At 44.8% G+C, this 26,351-nt stretch overlaps 1 protein-coding gene and 1 long non-coding RNA gene across 6 annotated transcripts in view; one reads left to right on the top strand and one right to left on the bottom strand.

Moving 5' to 3' along the window:
- The window catches only part of UBAC2 (UBA domain containing 2), a 182,019-nt gene that overhangs the window by 127,377 nt on the left and 28,291 nt on the right, over window positions 1-26,351 (top strand). The window contains exon 7 of the mRNA XM_023218026.3: window positions 8,942-9,187. Within this exon, the coding sequence (XP_023073794.1) occupies window positions 8,942-9,187 (246 nt within the window). The remainder of the gene's footprint in view (window positions 1-8,941; window positions 9,188-26,351) is intronic.
- Window positions 8,279-21,456, bottom strand: LOC111546568. 5 transcript variants are annotated; one of them, XR_002732824.3, is made up of 5 exons: window positions 19,853-21,456; window positions 18,552-18,645; window positions 16,793-16,929; window positions 9,911-10,084; window positions 8,279-9,581 (listed from the first exon to the last, which is right to left on the bottom strand). It is a non-coding gene; the product is annotated as an uncharacterized LOC111546568 (long non-coding RNA). The 5 variants fall into 5 exon arrangements; XR_002732825.3 differs by lacking the exons at window positions 8,279-9,581; window positions 9,911-10,084 and adding an exon at window positions 12,422-16,506 and having other exon boundaries at window positions 19,853-20,197; window positions 20,524-21,456; XR_002732826.3 differs by lacking the exons at window positions 8,279-9,581; window positions 9,911-10,084 and adding an exon at window positions 12,423-16,506 and having other exon boundaries at window positions 19,853-20,197; window positions 20,975-21,456.

Genomic DNA, 26,351 nt, shown 5'->3' with positions numbered 1-26,351 from the left:
GCCACTGTTGTTTGAAGTTTTCTACTTAGCATAGTTGACCTAATCCTCCTGATGCATGGTTTCCCAAAAGGAAAAGCCTAGAGCAGGTTTCTAAGACAGTATGTGAGAAATGAATGATCTGCGATTAGCCTAATTATTTCTGTCTCTATTCAAATTTGGTTTTCCAAGAATCAGAAGGATAGCCAGCATTTTAATTGGGCACCTCAAAATTTTTTAGTTTAATGTTTCTATTCCCTCATATGAGATAGAAAAGCTATAGAAAATTCAATCTGAATCAGTTTTGCACTTAAAGAATAACCAGTCTCAGAGTAACTGTTAAAGGCACCTGGTTCTGTCTCTCATGAAAAGAATAATCTTTTCAAAACGTTTCACAAATGGCAGAAATAACTTTGGGCACCTCTAATTTGCATTCGCATTCTTGGGATAATAAATTAGGGAATGTACAAAGTTCCCTTATTCTTTCTCTAACATTTTCAGTGCAGAAGAAGGAATAGGAAAATGTAAGATGCATCAGGGCAGGGATTTTTCTGTTTTGCTCTCTACTATGTTTCAGTGTTTGGAACATAGGCTGGCACATATTAGCATTGAGTAAATATTTGTGGAATGAATAAATGAGGTCTCAGTGGGTCTGGTTACCACAGGCCTTGAGGGCACACAAAGTCTGTGTGCTGGGGCTCATTTGCAAGGGGACGTTTATTCCTTTGGCTGCTCCTTGTCATGCAGAGGCAATATCATGCCCCTGGGAAAGCAGCCCCCTAGGTTTGTCCTGTTGTCCCAGTAGATGGTCAGTTTCTTGAATGTGGGACTGGTGGTTGGCCCAGCTTGCCTTGTGGGTTTTTGTTCAGCCACAGTTGGCCAAAGAAAGCAGTCGACACCTGTGTGTCATTGCAAAGTCATGGTTTCTAACCTTTGCCTGTTGTGGTTTCAGGCTAGTACTAAACAGGACCAGAGGACAGTTGAAGTTTACTGTCTATAATCAAGAGTGTTTTGCATGTTTTCTACCCAGCAAATTAAATTATTTGCCTCATGAGCATTATTTCATGATTCCCTTCCTAAAAGGGCTAAGCATCTAGAAAATCTGAAGAACCGTGTAATCGATGTCCATGTTTATTAGTGGACTAAGAGAAAAGCATTTCCTCTTGCCTTACATTCTCAGACTTACAGGGTCCCAGCTTCTGCTGTTGGCATATAGGGGGCTGCTCCCTGTAACGCGGAGCCAGCCTGGGTCTTTGGCCTAGTCTCTCAGCTGGATGTGGGCCAGGGGTTCTCTGGTTGCGTGACCATGTGTCCCCTTTCCTAGACAGGGTTCCTACTTCCTGTTGCCGAAGTGCTCAAACTCCAGCTCGAGCTTGTCTTCCCAGGCATATATGCTCTTTGTTCCTTTTTGCTTTATCTGGTTGTCCTGCACTGACCCCTTGCCTGCCAGAGACTGCACCACTGCTGCCTTCTTTTTCAGTGGCCCCTCTCTTTGCTCTTTGGCTTCCCCAGCTCTGAGGGCCTGCAAGATCTCCTTGGTAGAGCTCCCCCAGCCCCTTGACACACAAATCCAAGCATATGGTCTTTTTCTAAAGCCTGCTTTTCACAGGGTCTATGGATTTCAAGAAAACTCTCTCATTCAGAAGACCCAATGTAAAAAAGGTTTATGAGATAATGAAAATTAGGTCAGCCATGGTGGCTCACACGTGTAACCCCAGCACTTTGGGAAGCCGAGATGGGAGGATCACTTGAAGCCAGGAGTTTGGGACCAGTCTGAGCAACATGGCGAAACCCCATCTCTAGGGGAAAAAAAAAAAGAGAGCGATAATAAAAATTAAAATTAAAAATAATGTGTAAATTTAGGGTAGTATTATAATAACTGATGCTCTCTCAAAGCTTTTGGCAGTAATTAAGTGAAATCTAGTGTAATTATTTTTGTCCCATATTTCCATAGAATAGGGTTTTAAGCACTTTATATTTTACTCCTTTGTGAAAATCTCAAACATTGTGCAGTAGCACTTTATTTGACAACTTGAGGTCATGCTGGTGTGCCAGTGGCATGGACAAGTGAACTCTTTATCTTTTATCATATGGGAAAGTATAAACTTGGAACCAAAAAGAGTGCATAACTTTCCAATTTCCTTTAAAAGGATCTAAGATAATGTATTTATTTTTGTGGAGCATTTGTTAATTCACCATTCACCCCGGAAATACTTAGAGTACCATGTGCCAGACACTCTTCTAAGTGCAGAGGCCAAGTAGTGATCAAAAGCAACCCAAATCCTCCCCATTCAGAGTTTACATTTAGATAGATAGGATAGAAATGTAAGCAGATGAACACAAAAGCCCTACTTCCCTGCCAGCATTTGCAGTCTTATTTTTGTTTATTACTGAGTGGAGGATCCATATTCTTCACAGAAGGGTCCTGCTGAAATGGAATACATAGTTTTGTGAGTATATACTCATGTCTCATTGTCATCGTGGGGGCAGGGAAGGCATGGACAGGAGTGTGAAGATCTTTAACCTTCCTCAGTTTCTTAAGGTTGTCTGTGGCCTCCCCCCATAAATTAAGAGCTTCTACCAAATTGTGAGCTCCTTAAATACTGACGAAAACTGCATTTTCGTTATATTTTTCTTAATTTATTTAATAATATGATTTTTAAAAAATTAGCAACAGGGTCTTGCTCTGCCACCCAGGCTGGATGCAGTGGTGCAATCACAGCTAACTGCAGCCTCGAGTTCTTGGGCTCAAGGGATCCTCCCATGTCAGCCTTCCAAGTATCTAGGACTATGGGCATGCACCACCATGCCCAGCTGATTCTTTTTATTTATCCTTATTTTTTTGTAGAGATGGGGTCTTGCTCTGTTGCCGAGGCTGGTCTTGAACTCCTGGCCTCTAGTGATCCTCCTCCTTCAGCCTCCTAACGTGCTGGGATTATAAGTGTGAGCACAGAAGAACCAACATTGTATTGTTGAGCTTTTAAGGTATATAGGTGTAACATATGACAGAAGTAGCGCAGTGGATGGGAAGACATTACATGGAACTACAGTAAGTCTTAACCTTGTCAGTAGGTTCTTGGAAATTCCGACTTTAAGCAAAACATCATTCAAATAATGTCATTTCATTCAGCATCTTTTCATTATAGCATTGAGGAGACAAAATTATACTTTGTTTTCGTTAAAGTTGGAGTTTCCAAGAACCTATCAGTGAGTTAAGGTGAGGACTTACTGTAGAGTCTTGCAAGCTTCTCCTGTTTTACATGAAGTAATTCAGTATTAACTGTAAATACATTATGCTCAATTTTGAATGCATATTATAATTTCTAGGGCAAATATGTGGGGAAAAATACAGTGATATATAGCTGAAAAAAACCAAAATACTAAATAATATTTCACAGTACAAAAGAACGTAGGAAAGGGGGAGTAAAGAGTAAAAAACAGATGAGACAGACAGAAACCAAATAGCAAAATCCAGCTATTCAATCAAATACATTAAGTATGAATAATAGCTAAACACTCCAATCAAGAGGTAGAGATTGTCAGACTAATTTAAAAGAAAAAAATTGCCATATGCTATCTACAAGACACACTTTAAATACAAAGTCACAAAAAAAGCTTGAAATTAAAAGGATGAAGATATATTATGGAAACAGTAAGCATAAAAAAAGCTGAAATGGCTGTATTAAGATCAGACAAAGTAGACTTCTCTATGAGTATTACTAAACACGCAGCAGAATACTTTGTTGTGATGAGAGGGTCAGTTGTGTTTGTGTGCCTAAACAGCATCCACAAACAGGAACAGCTTCCAGATACATGAAGTTAAAATAGCTAATGGGAGCAATGAACAAATCAACAATCAAGTTGGATGCTTTGAGACCGAAAAATAAAAATGTTTAATTTTGTACTTAATTCAAATCTCACAGCTCTAATTTGTCTTATGTTTTTAATACTTTGTTATGTTTATAACATTTTGCTATCTTCTGCTGAAATCAGTGTAATGCTGATATATACCCCATTTTCTGTTTTATACCAGATCTTCAGAAAAGGGATTTCTACTTCCTTACCTCCAATTCATTACTGTTTTTTTTTTCCATGTTGATTCATATATCTCTCTTCATTAAAAATACGTATTTGTTACAAAGAATGCCACTCCCTACCCCCTACCGTGTCCCCCATCACCCCTCTACAGCAAAGGCTACTTTCTGTGATTCTGTAGTTACTGCAGACAGATGTGTGCACAAACAGCATAGACTATTATTTTGTTTGTTGAAATTTTGCAAGAAGATAAGCGCAACATGTGATACCTTTTATGTGTATTTTTCATTCCACTTTAAACACGTCAGTACACACACATGGAGTTCGTCTGGATGGCTGTATAGTACTGTGTTGTATGAATAACCCACTCTTCAGCTGTTCCCCTCCTGGGGATGATTTGTTTCTGCTTCCTGTCTCTCTCATACAGGGCTGCAGTGGAATGTGCCTCAAAGCACATGGCAGCTCTACTTGGTGTTGCCACATTGCTCCCCAGAGGCACCATAGCTTCACCTTCCCTTGGGACTGTGTGAGAGTTCTCAGTTCCCTCCATCCTTACCAAAACTCACACCTGGAATCCCAGCACTTAGGGAGGCAGAGGCAGAGGCAGGAGGATGCTTGAGCCCAGGAGTTCAAGACCCGCCTAGGCAACATGGCAAGACCCCTTTCGCCACAAAAATGGAAAAAAAAAAAAAAGAGAGATAAAACTGGATGATAGAGGACCTTTACGTTTTTGCCAGTTGTTGCTGTATTTAAGATTGTCCATTTTAGATTTCAGTCCCCTAAAAACAAGTGAGGATAAACGTCTTTTCATGAGTTTGTTAGCCATTTGAGTTTTCTCTTCTGAAATTACCTATTCATATGCTTTTAATCTAAACATTTTTAGGGTTTTTTTCTTACACATTTTTAGGGTTTCTTGATATGTTCTGAATGCTGACTTGGTTGGCTGTATGAATTCTGAGTACCTTCTTCAGGCCTCTTACTTGTGTTTTCACTTCGTTTATGGTAGCTTTTGGCATACTACAGCTTTTAAATTGTAAAGTAGACCAACGTGTGTTTTCTTTTCTAGTTTGTACCTTATGTTTCTTATTTTAAAATATTTTGCCACCCCAATGCCAAAAAGGTATTCCTTCTGTATTTTGTGCAGAAAGATTTACAATTTTATGAACTCTATTTGAGTCCTTATTCCATTGCAAGTTTATGTTTGGTGTCAGGAAGGGGCCCTGTTCTGTCTCTTCCTTGTATATAGCCCATGTGCCCCTTCCCTCCCAATCTACCCATGTCTGCTGAATACCAGGTGCCCTTACACTGAGGATCCTATTTCTAAGCTCTTGTTCTCTTGGTCTATTTAAGTAACCCTAGATAAAGACCACACTGTTTTAGGTAGCCCAACTTTATAGTATGTCTTGAAATCTGATAGGACTTACGCTTCTTTAAAATTGCCTTGCCTTTTCTGGATTTTTTATTTCTTTTGTCTTTTAACTCTTAATTGTGATGTATAACACAAACTGTAACTGTCACGAAGCTGTGTAAATCACTATAAAGCAAATATATCCATAATCCACTATGCAGGTAGAGACCATGCCTGGCCAGCCCCGCAGCCCATGGTGCCCCTCTTCCTTCCCCCCTCTCTCCTGTGACCCCTTTCCCCTTCTTTCTCCCTCCCTTCTGTGACCCCTCCTAGCACACACCATCAGCATCTTTGCGCCTTGCTGTCTCGTTTTACTGCTTAGTGTGTGGTTTAGGTTAATTCATTCACAGAAGTGGAATCGTGTTTTCAGGCTTTGGGTCTGGCTTCTTTCTCCCAACATGGTGTTTTTAAAAAGCAAACCTTAAATATTCGGCATGAATTTGAGGACTGGCATTTACATTCCAACAAAACACCCTGTTAAGATTTTATTTTGAATGATATTTAATTTACATATTAATTTAATGAAAATTGGTATCTTAACAGTTTTGCATCTTCCTATTCATGGAACTGATATCTTTATTATCACTAGGGTTGATTTTGAAAAAATATCCCTTACTATCTTTTTCATTTTTTCTGTATACACACACACACACACACACATAAAATTCCCAAGTATCTTATCGTTTTTGTTGCTGTTATTTGCTAACAGTTTATTTTTTCTTTCCAAACAGTCTGTATTTTATCCCTGGTTGCTTTTCTTTTAAGGATTTCTTTCTTTTGTTTCACCACAGTGAATCTAGATGTAAATTTCATTTTAACATTATTTTAGGGACTCTTGCACTTTCATCCTGAGGAATTATATTCTTTCTTTATTCCAGAAAACTCCCAGCTGTTTATCTCTTTAAAAATAATATCTATGTTCCCTCTGTTGGCTTCTTCTGGAACCCCTATGCTGACAGCCCCATGAGATGCACATAGTCTGTCTGTGCAGAGGCCTTGGCCTTCCCTACCCACATGGACCCTCCTTGGTTCATGCCCTGTAGAGCTTTCCCTTCTCTCTGTGGAGGATGGAGAGCATGGAGCATGAGGAGGAACTGGGGTGCCTCTTACCCAGACTCAAGTAACCCTCCTTCCACAGGGCCTAGACCCTCTAGTCCAGGGGTATCTAGTCTTTTGACTCCTCTGTGCCACATTGGAGGAAGAATTGTCTTGGGCCACACATAATATACACTAACACTGACGGTAGCTGATGAGCTTTAAAAAAAATTGCAAGAAAATCTCATTACTCTTTTTGGTTTTTTTTTGCTTGTTTTTGTTTTTTGAGACAGAGTCTCGCTGTATCGCCCAGGCTGGAGTGTAGTGGCACAATTTCGACTCACTGTAACCTCCACCACCCAGGTTCAAGCGATTCTTGTGCTTCAACCTCCTGAGTAGCTGGGACCACAGGTGTGCACCACCACGCCCGGCTAATTTTTGTATTTTTAGTAGAGATGGGGTTTCACCGTGTTGGCCAGACTGGTCTCAAACTCCTGACCTCTTATGATCCACCCACCTTGGCCTCCCATAGTGCAGGGATGACAGGTGTGAGCCACTGCTCCTGACCTTGTAATGTTTTAAGAAAGTTTACAGATTTGTGTTGGACCACATTGAAAGCTGTCAGGTTGAACAAGCTTGCTCCAGTCCCTGTGCTTGTCTGAGTCCCACAGGACTCTCTGCAGGCATTTGGACTTAGCTGCTTATATGCAGAGTGGTTTATAATCACTTGATAAGCTTTCTATTTTGTTACCATGGTTCAGGATTACAGTTTCTAGTTTCATGGACCTTGGAGTTTGTTTCTGTCTTCATTTTCTTTGTTGTCTTGTACTATTTTTGAGAGAAGGGGCACAGAAATTATTTGAAACCAGAAGTTGTCCACCATTTACTCTTCAGCCCTCTACAGTTTGTCTTTGGTACCAAAACTGTTCTTGTAAACACCTTGTTTATCAAACACCTCCATTTGCGACATCCATCGGCTAGTTCTGTCTTACTTAGCAGCTGCATTCGATGTAGCTGACCATCCGTATCTTAAAACACTTCTTAGCTTGAACTCCTCTATTTCCTTTCTCTTCACTGGCAGCCCCGTCTCAGATTTCCTTACTGGCGTTTCCTAGTCTGTCCGTCCATAGAATATTAGTGCACTCCTGGGTTCAGTCCTTAGTCCTATTCTCTCTTCTACTGTATCTCCCCCACCCCCATTTTATCTCTTCTAGTCCCATTACCCTAAATGTCATATCATATCCAGTGACTCCGAAATCCTTATCTCCACCTTTTCCTTTAGTTCTAGAATTACATAGCCACCTGCCCACTCAGTGGCCCCCCAAGATATCTAACAGACACTCCCAAGCTCGGGCTGCCTGAAATGTTCTTTCCCCAGTTTGTCAAGTCATGGGCACCCCATCATCCTTAAGATCTTCACTCAAGTATCACTTTCTCCGAGGGCACCCCTGATGTCCCCTGCCGCCCCCAGAGTAGGTTCATGCCCCAAGTCACTTTATTTCCTTCCCAGTACTTGCCGGAAATAGTTTCACGTGTTGACTTGATTACTGCCTGTTCTCCACAATGACTGCTATAAGCCCTGTGAGAGTGGGGCCTTGCTTATCTTGTTCTCTGCTGTATTCTAAGTTCCCAGAACAGTGCCTGGTGTATAACACAGTCTCAAAGAATTCTTGCCAGTTCATCAGTTTAAATTTTATTATTAAAGCATTGAAGTATACTTATATTAGAAAGTTGTCAAATATGTTCTAATTTGATCTTCTAATCCTAAGAATCAAATTCACATCAAGATTTTTTTTGTTGTTGTTAAACAAAGGAATAGCCATAGTCATTTTTAGCTAGAAAATCATAGGAAGCGTTGAGACTTCTGTAACCTTACATTATAAATGACCTTCAAGATGAAGACAGGGTTGGTTTATAAATTGAATTGTTCATTGCTAACTAATGTTGGTGAGGATTTTAAATATCTAGAAAAATCAGTACTTGAAAAACTGATTAAAACACTATGTAAATAAAAACCAAGATTTTAGATTGTGTTTATTCTTTGATAAATTGATCGTGTGACTGGGTCAGCTGAGACATGGCAGTTGTTTTCTGCTGGTGTCTCTGCGATGGCCATCTGCCAACAAAGGTAACCGCAGAGTCAGTACAGTGTGAAAGTGTTTCAATAATCAGATCTCTTACAGCTTTTTAAAAAATGAAGACAGTGTCTTGACAATCTTTTACCTGAACTTTGTATACTAAATAATTAGAATTCTGCTAGCTCTTCTAATTCAAGAAAAAACAATTTTGTTTTAGTGAGTAAATTCAATCTTCTGTTGATGTGAACTACTTAGTGTTCTGTGGTAGAGGAATTTGCTTGTTGCTTAACACTGCTATGACTAAGAAGAGCACTCTGTGCAGTGTTTGGAGGCTGCTGATTTTTGTGTCATGTACATTTTTTTAAATGATACTACATTTAATCAATCACATTGGACGTTTTTCTTTTAGATATCCGGTCTGTGCTACAACAGCAAAATGTTCCAGGTGCATCAGGTGCTCTGCATCCCCAGCTGGATGGCCAAATTCTTTTCTTGGACACTTGAACCCATCTTCTCTTCTTCAGAACCCACCAGCGAAGCCAGAATTGGGATGGGAGCCACGCTAGACATCCAGAGACAGCAGAGAATGGAGCTGCTGGACCGGCAGCTGATGTTCTCTCAGTTTGCACAAGGGAGGCGACAGAGACAGCAGCAGGTAAAAGTGAGAATAATCACTAAAAATTTAGAAAATCTCAGTGGCCTCAGCAAATCTTTCCTCTGTGATTGCATGTGAGATAGAGACTACATTTTATTCCAGTGCTTTGCAAGCGGATTTTGACATTTCCAAAGAGAATGCAGGTCTCTGTTAGTGGTGATTCTTAGTTTTTTAAGAAGGTAAAAAATAAATTGTAGCTGAAAGATTGGTCAAACTGGACATTCTTTTTCCACCTATATTAGATAAGCATGACTTCTTAGAGAAACACCAACCTAGTTAACAAGATGTGCTATTTATCTGTTTTTATAATCTTGTAAAAGCCACAGTGTCTTCCTGTTAAAATGCTAATCATATGCCATGGAGTGAAGAACAAATGTAAAACTTCTTGATTTTCCTTAATTGAAATGAAGAGAATATGAAGGTAAGAAGATTTTCAATGGAACAACCAAGGAGTAGATTTTAAAAATGCTGTGTTTTCTCAACCTTGCTATCAATAATCAGAAACTGTTGCACATTTGTCTACAAATACTGCATCCAAACAATCTGATACCACACTTGTCTTCTTGTCTTCCATGGGCAGTGAGGGAAGGAGGGTTAGTGCACAACAGGCTAAAACCTCAGGCCTGATCTTTCTAGGACACCTCTGTGAGCCAGCCTACAGGGCTCCCCATTTTTCGCCTCTACCTTCTTTACCCCTGGGGTAGTTGTAAACCATACAATTACCTCTGCCATCTCTCTGTCTCCCACTAGCATTGGATGCAGGAAGTAGGTCTGCAGATCTCACGATGGTTTGGAGAAGTGAAATCAGGTTTGAGGTCCTTAGAGTCTCTTTGGAGATGCAGGTCCCAGAGTTTATATCGGGATGGGAGGAAGGGGACACCTTATCAGGTGCAGAGTCTACAAGAGAAAGAGAGAAGCAGAAGTTGTTTCTTAAAGATGTGCTTGAATTTGAGTGACTCTGGAAGATGCCATAAAGATGCTCATGATGTATTTAAAGCTAGAGGATGGACATCTCTGTCTTGGAGATGTGGAAGCTACATACATATGTAGGTGATGGAGTCACCTCTGTAGGGATGAGAGCTGAGAGCCGAAAGGAAAGAACTAATAAGTTCTGTAAGAGAAGAACTACATCCAAGGTGAACACAGGCTACAGATGAAGCCTTGTATTTAGCAGGAGGTAAATCCTGCAAGGAAACAGAGAAGAGCGAAAGGTATGAGAACTCAGAATGATCAAAGTCAGAAAAATTGAGCAGTGATTGAGTATAAAGGTAGAGGCACAGAGCTTATGAGGGGATGTTCTGATGTTTCTGGCCTAGATAATCTTGAAGATAGAGGACTGATAGTTCCATTTCACCAATATCAAAAGAGCAGATTTGGGGAAATACGTTGTCTGAAATACCTTGGGAATTCTGGGAGGAGATTCTCCATTGGAGAGCTTTGAATTCGTACTCATAAGCAAACCAGAGAAGCTGCATTTCTCAGATTGGCCTCCCCAGGAAGATTTTTATACAAGGAGTTTAAGAGAGAACACTGTCAGTATACAGTCACATCGTAGGGTTAAGGCTTCAGTGTGTGAATTTGGGGCAGGGGTACAGGGTGGGGAACAACGTGTTCCATGACACTGCAGAGTGGAAAGGGCCCAGCATAGTCTCGGCGCTGCGTGACTGTTCTGCTTGCGGACGGTGGTTATCAGGTGCATGCAGTCTCTGTGGATGCCAGGTTGGATGCTGCATAGTGGCAGGAGGTAGGTCGGTCTGGGTGAGGGGACCGCACATTCCTCTGTGCCGCCACCATGGCCGTCCATTCGTGTGCCAGCGCTGGGTTATCTGGTGATAGAGCCACGGCCATTCTGCCCACCTTCCATTTGGTGCCTTTTCTATGGTGGATGCCCATGGTGGGCACTACCTGCAAAACACTTGATGCTGCTGTTCCTCTAGCTGGGTCCTCCTTGTGCCCTTCCTTCCAGTCCCCTGACCAACCAACCAGCTGATCTGCCATGCCCAGCAGATCCGCACGTGTGATTGCCTCAGGCCACTTCTCTTTCCACCCAGAGTTGATGACCAAATGTGCTGCCCGGGCTCTGCCTATAGTGGTTCCCCTGATCGTTGTCTTTCAAGATCAAGCCATCATGTCGCCATTTCCTTCAGCTGCCACTCATGTCCTGAGCCAGCCTATCCATTGGCTGTTTTCCCCTCTGTCACTTGGTCATGAGGGGCCCAACCGCTGTGGCAGTCGGTGTTAGCTGGGAAGAGGCTGTGGTGCAGCAGAGGTGGCTGCCAGGGTGGTCTGGCATGCCTGCTTCTGCCGCTCACCCATGCCCTGCAGCCCCACTCATGCTGAGCCCAGATGCCCATGTCCATCTGGTGATGGGTTTCTGTCGGCCCACCTGGCTTGGTAACATGGTGGTCTCCACTGCTGACCACATGTTCACTTTACGGCCTACGGACAGGCACTTTGTGGTGCAGCAGTAGTTTACACAAGTGGGATTCTTGGCTGCGTGTGCACGCCCTCGCTCCAGGACCCTATGGACCCACATCGTGGTTCTCCTTTCCTGCCTTGCCGTAAACTCCGCACGGTGTCTTTCCCTACCCCAGATACTTGGAACATCATAGGATCTGCCAGCTTGCAGCCAGGCCTCAGGGAATGAGACGGACCCAAATCTCTGCCCTGCTGGAGCGTGCATTCCCACCAGGCACCTGTGAAGTGGCACAGGCCTTTATGGCTGTCCGTACTGCTGTCAGACTCCTCCACTTTCATAGGATGGTCTCACCAACAGGTCTGAAGTCCAGAGGAGGACACCAGCCCCTGGGCCTTTCCCGGGCTTTTACGTTGAGTGGTCTACTGGGCAGCACAGACCAGACTTGATTTTTTACTAAGCTTACTTCTAGGATCTGCACATGGGTACACCCAAAACTCAGCGCTTAGCCTCCTGCTGAACTTCTTCACTCAGCTGTGTCTCAGTTTTATTCACATAAGTATGATAAATCACCACGTAGAGAACTCTTGTTAAACCACCACTGGAAATTATCTGCCATGTTTGTGTGCATGCACGAGTACTGTACAGGGTGCAGTTGTGTCAGAATGTAATACCAGGGGAAAAGTTTATTTTGATTTTCAGTTATTTTTCAACAAATAAGTACTTAGTGCTTATTATATGCTAGGCCTAGGGCTGGACATTGAGGACACAGGTATAAGAAAGATAGCCCCCAGTCCTTTTTCTTATGGAGCTTAGGTCCTGTCTCTCTTGCAGAATTAGCATGTTTCACTCTTTATCAGTAAAAAGACCACCACCATTTATTGTGCCAGTCCTATAGTAAGTACTCAGTATATGTTATCTCATTTATGCCCATGCAGGGGTTCCCTCATGGCCCCGGAGGTTCAGGGGAGTGCTTGCTTGTCCAGGGGCAGCTGCTGATGGGGATCTGGAAGTGAGATCCAGCTGTGTCTGACTCTGAGATCTCTGTTTCTGATCCCTAACTCATATACCTCCCAATATGAGAGCTCCTTGGTGATTTTTTTTTTTCCCCTTTTCACTTTGGCTGGCAGGAAACTCAGTGCCAGGCTTCAGGTTTAATTAGGGTTAAGTAAGAACTTTTGCTTCCATCTTCTTCTTTATGTTTCAAATATATGTTTTTGTTGTTTGCTCCTGTATCTTTTTTTGTAGCCAATCTCATACTGTGTATTTCATTTAAAATGCAGCTGTTATTTATTTAAAAACTGTTGATTTTTAGATGCTTTTCATAGAATCTGAGTTTATTTAGTCAAAATGTCATTTTTTTCAGTTACTAACTACCGTATGTTACACATGATCTGTCTGCAGTTTTTCATTTCAGGTATTCCAAAATAACACTCAAGTCTTGATTCAGTGTTGTATTTCTTTAGTTTTCTCTTGCCTGCTTATGCTAGAGTTCATCCTGCCATCCGGCAGGTGCTTGCTGCCACCCCCTGCCATGTGCTCCTCGTGTGACTCTGGGGGCACAGACTGCTTGGGAAGCTCTCTGACCAATACTGGTGGCTTCTCTGTGGGCACAAAAGAAATGAAGAACATGTCCTTTCCCTCTGTGAGTTTGTGGCCAGCTTCAGGGAGCTCAGGCAGTTGTACTTGAAATAGATGAACATCCAAGAACAAGGAAATACTTACTGAAGCATCCATGCAGTGAAAAGCTGAGGAGAGAGCCACTGGTGTGGACTGATGCTGCCAAAAAAGATTTCAGGAAGTAGAAGGATGGGTGGAATTTGGATGGGTAGAGAGGGTAAGGCACATCATTCCAGAGGAGAGGACCAGCAAGAGTGAGGCATGGAGGTGCTAATGAGACCCTAAAAAGGAGAGGCCTCCAGGAGCCCTCTGACTGACATGTGGGCAGATATGTAGTGAGAAATGGGGAATGATCTAGTAACTTATAATGGAGGGAGGTAGTTTAAACCTGACGGTAGATTTCGGCTTGGACATTGGTTACGAAAAATGGTTTATTCAGTAACAAAGATAGGACAGTTATCTCAGAAAAATGTCATTTTATTGCAGTGTGTAAGATGGACAGGGAAGAGGAGAAACCCCAGAGGAGGAGACAAATAGAAGGAGGTTTCTAAAGCCCAGCTCTCAGAGGAGTGCCTTGGCTGGGCTGATGCTGAACTTTGGATTGAGCTCTTCTTCCTCTGTTCACTCCCTAAATAGGTTGTTTCCCAAGACTCAGTTCTCTGCCTACTGAGCTTTTCATGCTAGACACCTAAGGGGACCCACTCAGCCTCTGTCCTCACCACTTTGTTGAGCTCATGGCTCCTGTGAGTCCCTCAGGATCCAGAGAATGGACCTCCCTGTCTCCTGGGGCCCCAGACCGAAATATCCTAGTGCCTATAAGACTTCTCCACTTCATTGTCCCATCGGCTCTTGGCAGGTACCGTTTCTTTTTTTTTTTTTTGAGACAGAGTCTCGCTCTGTTGCCCAGGCTGGAGTGCAGTGGCACAATTTTTACTCACTGCAACCTCTGTCTCCTGGCTTCAAGCAATTTTCCTGCCTCAGCCTCCTGAGTAGCTGGGATTACAGGCGCTCGCCACCACGTCCGGCTAATTTTTGTATTTTTAGTAAAGATGGGGTTTCACCATGTTGGCTAGGCTGGTCTTGAACTCCTGACCTCATGATCCACACGCTTTGGCCTCCCAAAGTGCTAGGATTACAGGTGTGAGCCACCGCGCACAGCCAATGTACTGTTTCTTTGCTAAATTCGTTTCCCTTTCTCACTCCCTACCTGAGGAACCATCATTTACCCGAAAGTCCAAACCTAAGGTTTCACCCCAGGCGTTTCCGTCTTGTGCATCCATGTCCTTCCTGCCCTCCCCACTAGTTCAGCCCCAAGGAGTCTCCCTCCTTGATGTAAGTCTGTCTGTCATCTCCAGTGCTGTAGTTCAGGCCACTGGCGCCATTTGCCTGGATGTCTTCCCTTCCATCTCTGTCACCTACTGCCTCCCTCCTGAGCCTGCCCCACAGCCTCCACCAGTGATCTCTGTGAAAACACAAATCTGATTGTTTCACTCCAGCTATTATCCTTCAGGGCCTCTCCATAGCTTTCAGGGTGGTTCCAACACAAGGCTCCTGCCTGCTCTGTGGCCGCATCTCCTTTCTGCTGACACGTGCAAGCCCTTAGGCCAGCCATGCCGCTCTGGGTTACTCGCAGTTCACCGCTGCTCGTGTTGTTTCACACAGTCTCACCTTTACATACTCCCTTTTCTCTGCCCAGAATGAACTTCCCCCCACCCCTCCCATATATACATCTTTTTCCCTTGCCTAGCTCCTATTTCCTTGGCTTTCCTGACAAATATTGCCTCCTTGGGGAAGCCTTCCCCAGCTTCCTAGGGGGCTTCCAGGGCTCTCTCTACCCCTGTAGCCACTGCGTGTCTCTCGTGGCGCCGCTAACCTGATGCTTACTGCTGATTCACTGCCCTGTCTCCCCCAGTGTGTCTCAGGAAGGAGCAGACTTGTTTTCTCCGTATCTCCAGTATATGAATAATGCCTGGCAGTTGTTAGGAACTGTGGGAATTAATGAGCAAATATGAGCGTAATAAATAGATACAGAAAGACTTTAGGCAAACTGAATACAGATGAATAATCAGGGCTGGAAACATCTACAGAGGCCAGGCGCAGTGGTTCACACCTGTAATCTCAACCAGGTGGGCATATTGCTTGAGCCCAGGGGTTTGAGACCAGCTTGGGCCACACAGTGAGACCCCATCTCTATCTTTAAAAAAAAAGAACTACAGATACTCTGAGAGAACAGTAGAAAGTAAGACCCATGTTTAGAGAGTGCAAAGAGAGGGAAAAAAAAAAAGAACACCCAGGGTCCAAGGAGAAAACCAGTTCAGTGGCCAGGGAGCCTGTTTCAGGAAAGTAGGTGTTTCAGGAACGGATTCAGATGTTACTACCCCCACCCCCTGAAAAAAAAAGCCAGGTGGAGATCATGACTGGAAGAAGACCACTGGATTCAGCAGAATGAGTTCACTTTTGAAAGGGGTTTCGGTGGAGACATAGGGATGAGAAGTGCTGCATGAGCTGGAAGTGGGGGAGGGTCAGTATCACTCTTTTCTGACCGGCTATCCCCTCATTCTGGGACGTCACTGTGGTCACGCTGGTACCAGTTGAAGTTACTTTCACTCTGGGAAAGTCAATATGATCTTACGCTCCTGAAGCATTTTTAGTCCATTGTGTGGCGTATTCCCATTCCCCAGCTCTGACGAACAGTAACCAGGGAGATGACTCTGTACATCTCACTTCAACTGGGACATGAGACCTAGGTGCTGACGGGCGCAGGGTACAGTGGTCCCTCACTCATCATTAAGCACAGGCATGTGATAACGTCATCAAGTGTGCTTTGACCTTTTACAGATCTCTCTGGACGTTTCCCGCCAGCACTGACTATCCAAAGGCCTTTGGAGGCTTGTCTCATGGGCCTGTGGCAGTGAAGATGGAGTGGGCTGCAGAGCGTTGGCTGAAGCCTGTGACGCCCACTTCTCATCTCCCTCCGCGTCCACTGCTGTCCCGTTCTTTTGTAAACTCATGTTGGGACACTGTGCTGGACACGCATAAGCTGCTCTCAGTAGTTCCTTGCCTGCTGACTCACTCCTCTCTTCCTGCAGAACTGCCTTCTCCAAAGCAGGTGGCATCTCAGAGTCATTTTGCTACTTGCAGCTGCGATCATCTTTCCACTGCCAGGGCCATTACATAACTTGTCCTGGGTTTGTGTTTTATTCATCCCCAGTGGAACATGAGCTCTCGGAGGACAGGAGCTGTTGTTCTTCTTTGTCTTTTGGCTCTAATGCAGTGTACTGCCCTGAGGGATTAAATAAGACACCGCCTGTACCTTCAAGAAGTTTGCAGCCAGCAAGGGGAAGACATGAGGCTGCACTAGGCACTAGGTTTCTATGCGAGTCTGTGCAAAGAGGAGAAAAAAGAACCCTGAGGCCTAAACGGTGGCCGTGGCCAGTTCTCCCTAAGGGACACAGCGGGGGTAATCTTGAGGCCAGCACTGGGGCAGGTGTTTCAGTCACAGGGGACCTTATGAAAAAAACACATAGAGGCTCATAACAGCTGTGGGGACAGCAAGGAATTGCACTCACCTGAGACTGAGGTTCCCATAAGAAAGAGGCAATGAAAGACATGGCTCGGAAGAGAGCAGAGGCCAGGACAGGGGTCTTCTACCAAACTAAGAATTGCTGTTGTGTTCATCCTGCCAGAAGTGGTGGGTCAGTGAGGCCTTTTAAACAGGAGAGTAAATAAGTTAGATTTGTTTTTAAGAAAGCTCACTTTAGTCATAACATGAGCATTGTTTGAAGGGATGATGCTAGGCTGGGCACAGTGGCTCATGCCTGTAATCCCAGCACTTTAGGAGGCCAAGGCAGGAGGACAGCATGAGCCAGGAGTTTGAGACCAGCCTGGGCAACATAGTGAGACCTCTTCTCTACAAAAAAAATTTTTAAATCAGCTGGGCGTGGTGGCATGTGCCTGTAGTCCCAGCTACTCAGGAGGCTGAGATGGAATGATCACTTGATCCCTGAAGGTCAAGGTGCAGTGACGACTCAAAAAATGAAAAGGTGACAGTAGAGGAAGAAGACCAGGTGGGAGACGGTGAAAGTTCTGTGTGCTCATGATATTGGTGGTGATGAGCTAGAGCGTGCTTAGCTCATCACAGTGAAGGACCACGGCAGGCTTTGCAGAGCCTCCTTGTCTTCAGACCTCCAGATCAATCACTGGAGTCTCCTATAGTAATGATCATCCGAGTGGTGCCTGTGCGACCTGAGTCTCCACAGCTTCATGGTGCATGTCTCCCTCCCTTTGCTCACTGTAGCAAAGAAGCTCTCTGTGCTGGGATAAGAAAGTTGTATCTGTTCTGTACCACTGGCCCCTGACACACAGCACCTAAAGCCCTTGGAATCTCCACAGTGAGTATAGGGTCCAGCCCTATGGGGCTTAGCAGCTGTTCTCCCCGTGTGCGGAGACGAGAGATTGTAATAAATAAAGACACAAGACAGAGATAAAGAGAAAACAGCTGGGCCCCGGGGGACCACTACCATCAAGATGCGGAGACCGGTAGTGGCCGCGAACGGCTGGGCATGCTGATATTTATTGCATATAAGACAAGGGGGGCAGGGTAAGGAGGGTGAGTCTTCTAAGTGAATGATAAGGTGAAGCAAGTCACATCATCACAGGACAGGGGGCCCTTCCCTCTTAGGTAGCCGAAGCAGGGAGAAGGCAACATACATCAGTGTTTTCCTCTATGCATGCACTTATAAGAAAGATCAAAGACTAAGATTTTTACTATTTCTTCTACCGCTATCTACTACGATACTCAAAGAGGAACCAGGAGTATGGGAGGAACACGAAAGTGGACAAGGAGTGTGACCTTTGAAGCACAGCACCACAGGGAGGGGTTTAGGCCTCCGGATGACTGCGGGCCGGCCTGGATCACATCCAGCCTCCCACAGGAAGCTGGTGGAGAGAGTGTTCCCTGACTCCTCCAAGGATAGGAGACTCCCTTTCATGGTCTGCTAAGTAACGGGTGTCTTCCCAGACACTGGCATTACCGCTTGACCAAGGAGCCCTCAAGCGGCCCTTATGTGGGCGTGACAGAGGGCTCACCTCTTGCCTTCTAGATCACTTCTCACAATGTCCCTTCAGCACCTGACCCTATGCCCGCCAGTTATTCCTAGGTTATGTTAGTAATGTAACAAAGAGTAATATTAAAAGCTAATGATTCATAATGTTTATGATGATTGATAATGTCCATAACCATCTCTATATCTAATTTGTATTATGACTATTCTTATTCTAACTATTTTCTTTATTATACTGAAATAGTTTGTGCCTTCAGTCTCTTACCTCAGCACCTGGGTAATCCTTCGCGCACAGTGAGAAGTGTCTTTTCACGTGGATGACTGATGTCCGGGCACTCCTGGGTGGCCTCAGATGGGGCCTGGTTACGAGGGGAACTAATAAGTGATTAGAGGGTTCAGACTTTCAGCCCCAGCCCCACCCCCAACTTCTGTGATTAGGGAGAGGGGCTGAGGGGTTGAGTTAATCACCAATGGCCAGTGATATAATCAATTATATCTGCATAATGAAGCTACCATAAAACCCCCAAAGGACAGGGTTTAGAGAAATTCCAGATTGCTGAATATGTGCTAGAGCAGGGTGCAGGGGGTGCCAGAGAGGGGCAGGGGCCATGCCCCATGCCTTGCCCTGTGCATCTCTTCCATCTGACTGTTCATCTGTATCCCTTGTAATGTCCTTTCTAATAAATGGGTAGATGTCAGTGTTTCTCTGAGATCTGTGAGCCGTCCTAGCAAAAGAGGAGTGGACCACGGGAACTCTCATTTATAGCACATTGATCAGAACCTTAGGTTAGGGCTGGCGATTGCCACCTGAAGTAGGGGAGCAGTCTTGTGGGACTGGGCCCTTAACCTGTGGGCTCTGATGTTATCTCCTGGGAGATAGTGTGGGGATTGAATGAAGTTATAGGACGCCCTGCTGGTGTCCACTGGAGCACTGCTTGGGGTATGGGGGAAGCCCCCCGGCACATCTGATGTCAGAATGTTGTGTTGAGTGGTGTGTGAGTGTAGAAAGGAAGAAAACAGTGTTGTTTTTCTTCAGAGCCATGCTCACGATAGAAAGCAGTGTAATATAATGAAAAGAACAAGAATGGGCAGTTAGGAACTCAATCCTGGGTTGACAGGGACATCTATACACAATCTGTAGAATACTGTAGTCACTGGGTATAAAAAAAAATTATACAAAATTACCTTTAGGTATCGGAGGCTCTGTCAGATATTTGTTATTATCATAGTATTGGGCATCTGTTTTTGTGGCTCTCAGAAAGTTTGAGAGAGTCCTGATTTAGGAGCCAACCTTGATAGTTACTACACGTAAAAGCTTGTAACCTCTAGAGCAACGGTCAGCAGGTGATGGCCTGTGGACCAAACTACCTGTTTTTATATAATCTGAAGCTGGGAACCGTTTTTGAATTTAAATGGTTATATAAGTAACTGCATAATATCCTTGATCTCTTGCCTCTTTGTCTTCCAAACCTAAAATGTTTACTATGTGGCCCTTTACAGAAAAATGTTTGCCGGCCCCTGCTCTAGAAGGTTATAGAGCCAGCAGCTTTCAAAGTAACCTTTTACCTGGAAATGTGAGTTCTCTCTTAGTTCTGGTCATCTGTTGTATGTGGGAACCAGTCCTCTCTCAGCTGGCTGATGATGAGAATGCTGTTATATACAGCAACACAAACTTGAGGATAAAGCTTTCCGTAAGACTTTTCCGTAAAAATTTCCATCTATTTTAGAAGCAGAACTAAGATGAAGCCCACTGCGGATGAATCCTGCTTGTTTGGTACAAGCCAAGTGGAACATTTGGCAGCAAAGCCCTGGAGTCCTTGGTGCTCTTCTTTTAATCGCCTCCTTATCTCCTTGGGCTCTCCAGTGTTAACTGGTTGGTTATCACCTCTGTTTCACCTGCAAGAAAAGAAGCTACCGACACACAGAACAGCTCAATGTTATTCACACGTGCTTTCAGTTATTTTCGCAGCATTTGGTTACAGTGAGTTTAGCTGCACACCCTCCCTTAGTAACATTTTGTGGCTGTGAAAATTCTCTTTATCCTCCCCCAGCAACAGTCATTTGGTATCATCTGAGATGTGCATCGGGGGGCAGAGCTGCCCTGTCAGTCATGAGAGTTCCTCTCATTAATCAAGTATTTTTAATTCTATAACTTTTTTTTTAGTGTTTTAAAAGTATTTTCTGGTCCTTGATGTATTTTTTAGCAGCCGATAGAATTCACATACTATATAACTCACCCCTTCGAAGTGTACAATTCAGTGGTTTTTAGTATTTTTTAGTTGTGCAAATACCATCACAATTTGAGAACCTTTTTCATCACCCCAAAAGAAACTGCACCCCATTAGCAGTCATTCCCATCCGCCCAGTCCTAGGCAGCCACTCATCTACTTTCTGTCTCTGTAGACTTGCTTATTCCGGCCATTTTGTACAAATGGAAGCACATGTAGCTGATCTTTATGACTGGCTTCTTTCGCTGAGCTTCACGTTTCTGAGTTTGACGCATATTGCAGCATGGTTGATTTTCCCTCTGTGGTTTACATAGCAAGATCTGCCTAGTAGAGCTTTATGTGTGCAAGTGCCACCCCTCCAAATCAGTTTCTGTCACTGCCCCTTCATCGGTCCAGCTTCCTTAGGAAGCTTCCTGTTGCCTCGGCCTCTTGGCCTCACCAGTGCTATCATTTTCATTACCATCTATTCCGCAGAATACACTCAGTGCCAGGCTCTGGGGAGTCCCACGGTGACCAAGGCAGCACGATCCCTCCTCTCCTGAGCTTAGAGTAGAAAGCGTCAGTTACAGTGAAATGTGATGGGTCACTCTTCTGGGAGAAACGTGTAGCACAGCCAGGAAGAGTCAAGAACTCGTGTCTGGAGGCAGCACCATCAGAAACTCTGTACCTCCGTCTCCACCCCTGTGACAGGGGTCGGGGCATTGCACGTGTGTTGCAAAGGAGTCCACCAGGAATCCAAAGGGAGCGAATTCTCATGTGTCCCGAGCATCCTCAGAGACAGCAAGCTGACACGTGGCACCCTTCTCAGCACTTTTCCTTTTTGGCTATGCTCTTTCACTTTTTGGTGCAATTTGATTTGAAAATGATTCTTTTCGAGTTGCTATGCTTCCTTGTCAACAAAGCAATCTAATCAGTTAGAGCTAGTTTTTTTATGACTTTCTTCTTTCAAGAGTTTATAAGTGTATAGCATCAGATGTGGAATAAGTTACCAGGGCTTAGTTGATAAAAATCTGCAAATTAAATGAAAATTACATGCAAGAACTCTATTTTCAGTGAAGTTAAAGCTACGTTGTTTATCTCAATCTGTACCTCCTTGCAGAAACTACTGTTATGTTTCCAGTGCTTTTGTAGTTGATCATACTGATCTTTTTAACAAAATTCAGAACAGGAAGATAGGATCAATCTAAAGTGTGATCCATTTTCCAAGACTGACTCATTAAGTGACCTTGAGAAAATCATTTCTATTTTCCATTCCGCCTTGGTGTCTTCATGAGAAAGAAGAGCGAGGTACAGTCTCATGATACTTCAGAAAATAAGCAAATGATGATGAGGTACTTGGCATTTTGAAGATGTAGAAGTTATCAGCAATCCTAATTCTTTTCTTGGGTTTTCCTTTCATCACTTATTAATCACTTTTTGAAAGGATGAATGAATTTAGAGATGTACTCTGGAGCAGTATCATGTTAAACCAGGGGAATATTAGAAAAGTCCTCCTCATAATCATTCTGGGCAGTTTTTCCTCCCGAAAAAAAGCCGTCCTGATGGGTTTTCAAAACCAGAAAGCCCTCTTAATGAGGAACAGACCACTGGAGTACCCATGAGCATCTCAGAAAAACTCCTGGGGCCCTTGATTTCGTGCAGCCCCCTAAGGGTTCAGAGCCAGCAGCCCATTGCTGTGGTTGACAGACATGGTTTTGTGGAGAAAGCAGCCAGAGGCCAGGAATTTTCTGTGTCGTGAGTCACAATCTCCCACCCAAGATTAGAGCACAGATTTAGTTAGCCATACTGAGATTTGGTAAAAGCATTCTGTCTAAGCGATGGAGATGTGTGCACGTGCACAGTGCCTGTTCACAGGGGATGCAGGCAGATCATGGGTTTAGGATGGGGGAGGCCACTGCACCCCACTTCACTCCTCTGTACCTGCTCCCTCACGTGGACACTGTCCACAGCTGTGGCTCTCACAGGGCAGTTGCCCAAGGAGCTCATGTCTTATTGGAGATAGGGGATGGTACTGGTGACATTCATGAGCAGTGTGAGGAGGGTGACATGGGGGTATCCACCCAGCGTCTGCCCAGGAGCTCCTCCTGTAGCAGCTCTGGCGGGTGGCCTGAGGCTTCTTTTTGAGAGAGAACTGTTTGGCCTTCCAGATGTTCTTTACTATAATGATTGGGAAGAGACAGCTCATAACTAGCTTAAGGCTATCTAGTCCAGCTTTCCATTTTACAGCTGGGGAAACCCAGATTCAGTGTTTTATTCTCTGTTCACTTGGCGGCTTGCCTGAGTTCTGTACAAGTTCAGCAGAGCGGGGGAACAGGAGGGTTTGGGTTGCTGAGAAGCCGCTTACAGATGGGAAACGAGCTGGGCCCTATGCAGATGGAAGGGACCAGGGAGGGCACTTTAGGTGGCAGGGACAGTTTGAACCGACATAGTCTGCAGCAAGTGGGTGACATGGGGTGGAAGGAGCATGCCAAGGAGAGGAGAGAAGTAATTTAGGATGGGGCTGGTTTGGGCAGACCTGCAAAACAGGACAGACTCAGACAGGATGCCCGAGGGTTTTCAGTTGAGGCAGTGTCGTTGTCAAAGGGCTTCTCGTGCACACTCACTGACCGTGGCATGTGGATTGGATTGGGGAAATCTTATTGGCAGTCATGTCATCCAAGAAGTTGTTAGCATAATCTTGGAATGCAATAGCAAGGACCTACGTGGGCAGATCCCCTCCCAGGGGAAAATCAGTAGTCCTTGAGCATTGGCTGGGTTTGATGGACAGAGGAGAGCCGAGTCCAGACATGAGCTGGAAAATGGACACACGCCTGCCGCGGTGAAGGCAGATAGGCAAGTGCAGGAATGAGACTCAGGCGGTCACTGAAGACATGAAAATGGATGAACTCTCCGCGGAGGAAATGTAAAAAGAGGGGAAACCTTGAGTAATCCCCAGTCTCATTTTTAATTAGGAGTTTCACCTCTGTTTCTGTCAAAACATTTACTGTAACAAGTACCAGAACTAATTTTAATTTTCACTTGTACTTAATAATTTGTGTGTAGAACCAACGTTGGGAAGGAAAAAATGACCCCAAATTTGGCAGCCAAAGAAATGAAGAAAGGGAAAACAGAAGATACGATGCAGAAATGGGTAATCCACACTTCGAGAGATGCACTTCCATTCTTATGTCTTCAAAGCCGCTGTCTCAGTCCTCGCTGTGTGGCCCTTACCGTCACCAGCATTCAGTGCTTACAAGCATGTCACTCAGTCGAGGGAGTGAGGAAGCTGCAAGACAAGGCCTTGGCATGCTCTTCCTGCACTGATGTCCCTGACCTGCGGCCGGACTGTGGGCTGTGGAAGCCTGTGGTCCCCCCACGCCACCCTCGCACCACCACCTCCTCACAGAGCAACCTTAGCATTCTCATTCTCTACCAAAACCAAAACCAAACCAAAACCCAGGAAAAGGTTGGGATACCTCTGGTCCTGATGGTCCCTGGAGGAAAGGTTCCCCTTGAGGAGTGATGGGTCAGTCACCTTTCAAAACAAGCGAGAACCAGGGCTCCGGCCTGTGGCTCAGCCTGCAGTGTGTTTGGTGCCACACGCCCCCTGCAGCCACCCACAGTCTTGCTCCCCTCTGTGCAGGGGGCAGCGGCGGCACAGTCCCACTGGACGCCCTGGTGCATGGCTGAGCCATGTGCGTCCCATGGCTCTCTCTAGAGTCTCTTTCCCGCACCACCAAGGCCTCTGCAAGATGGAACTGGCTGGGAGCCGTGCTTTGTTGAAACAAAGGGAAAACCTGTCTCTCTTGGGTTTGCAGCTGCTGTTGAAACCAGTTGAACCTGTTTTTAAAATTGTACCTATGTCACAGTAAGATCAGCTGCACTAGGTATGTCAGGCTTCTGAAAAGAAATGTCATTAAAGTAAACAAGCCTTGGGACACATGCGTCAGACTACACACGGTAGAAGCATCCCTTACAGGGGCTGCTGGGTTGCATCCTAAGCTGGGCTGGAGCTTCCTGATGTGCTCTGTAGATGTCTTTGCACCTCCTGTCCTCACTGCCACCCCCAGTCAGTGCCTGGAACACTAGCCGTGGCCCTGACCCTTTTAGCCCCTGAATGGAATGCATAGGCAAGGGGTGTGGCCTTTGGGACTCCAGCCAACTAGAGCAAGACAGAGGAAGAAGAGATGGGGCAGAGGGCAGCCCATGGTTGGGGACTTCTGTCCTCCAAGCCAAAAGGTTCTTAAAACTGAGCAACAGGATGTATTGTGTCTCCTGATTGTATTGCCATGGAAACTGCCTTCTATTCTGCCTAGAAGAAATAGTGCTGTTTGAAGTATCTCATCCATCAACACTGGTCACTGCAAGAAACCACAAAGGAAAAGTGAAACCGAGAGCTACAAAACTAGTCTGGGACTTTGTTCAAGCGAACAAAGTTTATTATTTTTTCCAGTACCTGCTGAGACTACCGCTAAGCAGCACGGAAATATAAAACCCACTGTTTTTATAGCACGACACGAAGGTCACGGGTGGCACTTCACATAACAGGGTTAGATTCAGTCTTCTGAGTTTTCTAAGGTTCATATTTTTAAGACTTTGCCAAGGAACCAAGGTTTTCAAATATGCAGCAGGGTTTCTTCTGGGCCTCGCATTGCCCCATCTGTTATCCAGGCGGTGAATGTGTTGCTAGTTTGTGTGTGTGGTGCTGGTGGTGGGCTCTTTGGTTTTCCCCCGGTTTTGCCACAAAGCTTTTGCTGAGGACAGCAGCCTCTGTGGTGTCTTTCCCCTCCGTATTAGTTGTGCTCACTATTGTCGTCATGCACCACATAACAATATGTTTTGGTCCACGTCAGATCGCATGTATGACAGTGGTCCCATAAGATTATGATGCCATATTTTTGCTATGTCTTTTCTATGTTTAGATACACAACTACCATTTTGTGTTACAGCTGCCTCCAGTATTCAGTACAGTGACTTGCTGTACAGGTTTGTAGCCTGGTCTCCATAGGCTACACCAAGCAGCCTTGGTGAGTAGTAGGCGATCCCATCTACGTTTCTGTAAGTACACAGCAACAAAGTCACCCAACAGCACATTTCTCAGAATGAAGCCCTGTTGTTAAGCGACACATGACTGCAGTTCTAAGTCTAACAAGGTGCCTCTCGTTCAGTCCTGAAGTGCTTCTTGTTTAGTTTTTAATGTACATTTGTTTTGTTATCTCAGCCAAACTCTTTTCAGGGCCATAGGAAATTAGTCATTTCTCTGTGTCACAGCCTCCTTATCTGGCCCCAGGACAGTGCACTACGCACAGAAGGCAAATGAGCGAAACTAACTGTAAGCATATTCATACACCAAAAGCTGCAGCTTCCACAGAGCACAGGGAATTGCAAATAACTTTCTTCTATGAGGAGCTACCATTTGTGGTTTCACCACAGTTTCCCAGCATTGCTTCTTTGTATCTCCTGGTTCTTGTGTTAGAAGAGGGTGCTCTGTCCATGAAGAATGTAGGTATCAAGCATGTCCTTTGAGAGTCTCCTTGTTTTAACCCTTCTCACCCCTTCCACCCCACCTTCATTAGTAACCTACCACCTGGGTCTTCATGTCCCAACTAACTACAGTCTTGGCTAAGTAAACCCCGTACACCTTGACTCAGCAATATGCTTCACTGTGTCTTTGTCCATTCAGTTATCCATTTTGCAACTGTTTCTTGAGCACTTGCATATGCCAGGTCATACAGGAGGCCAGGTCTACAAACAAGACAAGATGGAGAGTCACAGCCCCCATGGAGCTAATAGGCTATTATGAGATTCAGGCCAGTTAGCCTGCAAGTGAAATGGGATGTGCTGAGCGCTGTAAGGGA

Source organism: Piliocolobus tephrosceles, chromosome X (assembly GCF_002776525.5).
Source record: "Piliocolobus tephrosceles isolate RC106 chromosome X, ASM277652v3, whole genome shotgun sequence".
Taxonomy (NCBI): Eukaryota; Metazoa; Chordata; class Mammalia; order Primates; family Cercopithecidae; genus Piliocolobus; species Piliocolobus tephrosceles.
The sequence above is the reverse complement of the archived record's forward strand: the minus strand, read 5'-3'. Positions and strand labels throughout refer to the sequence as shown.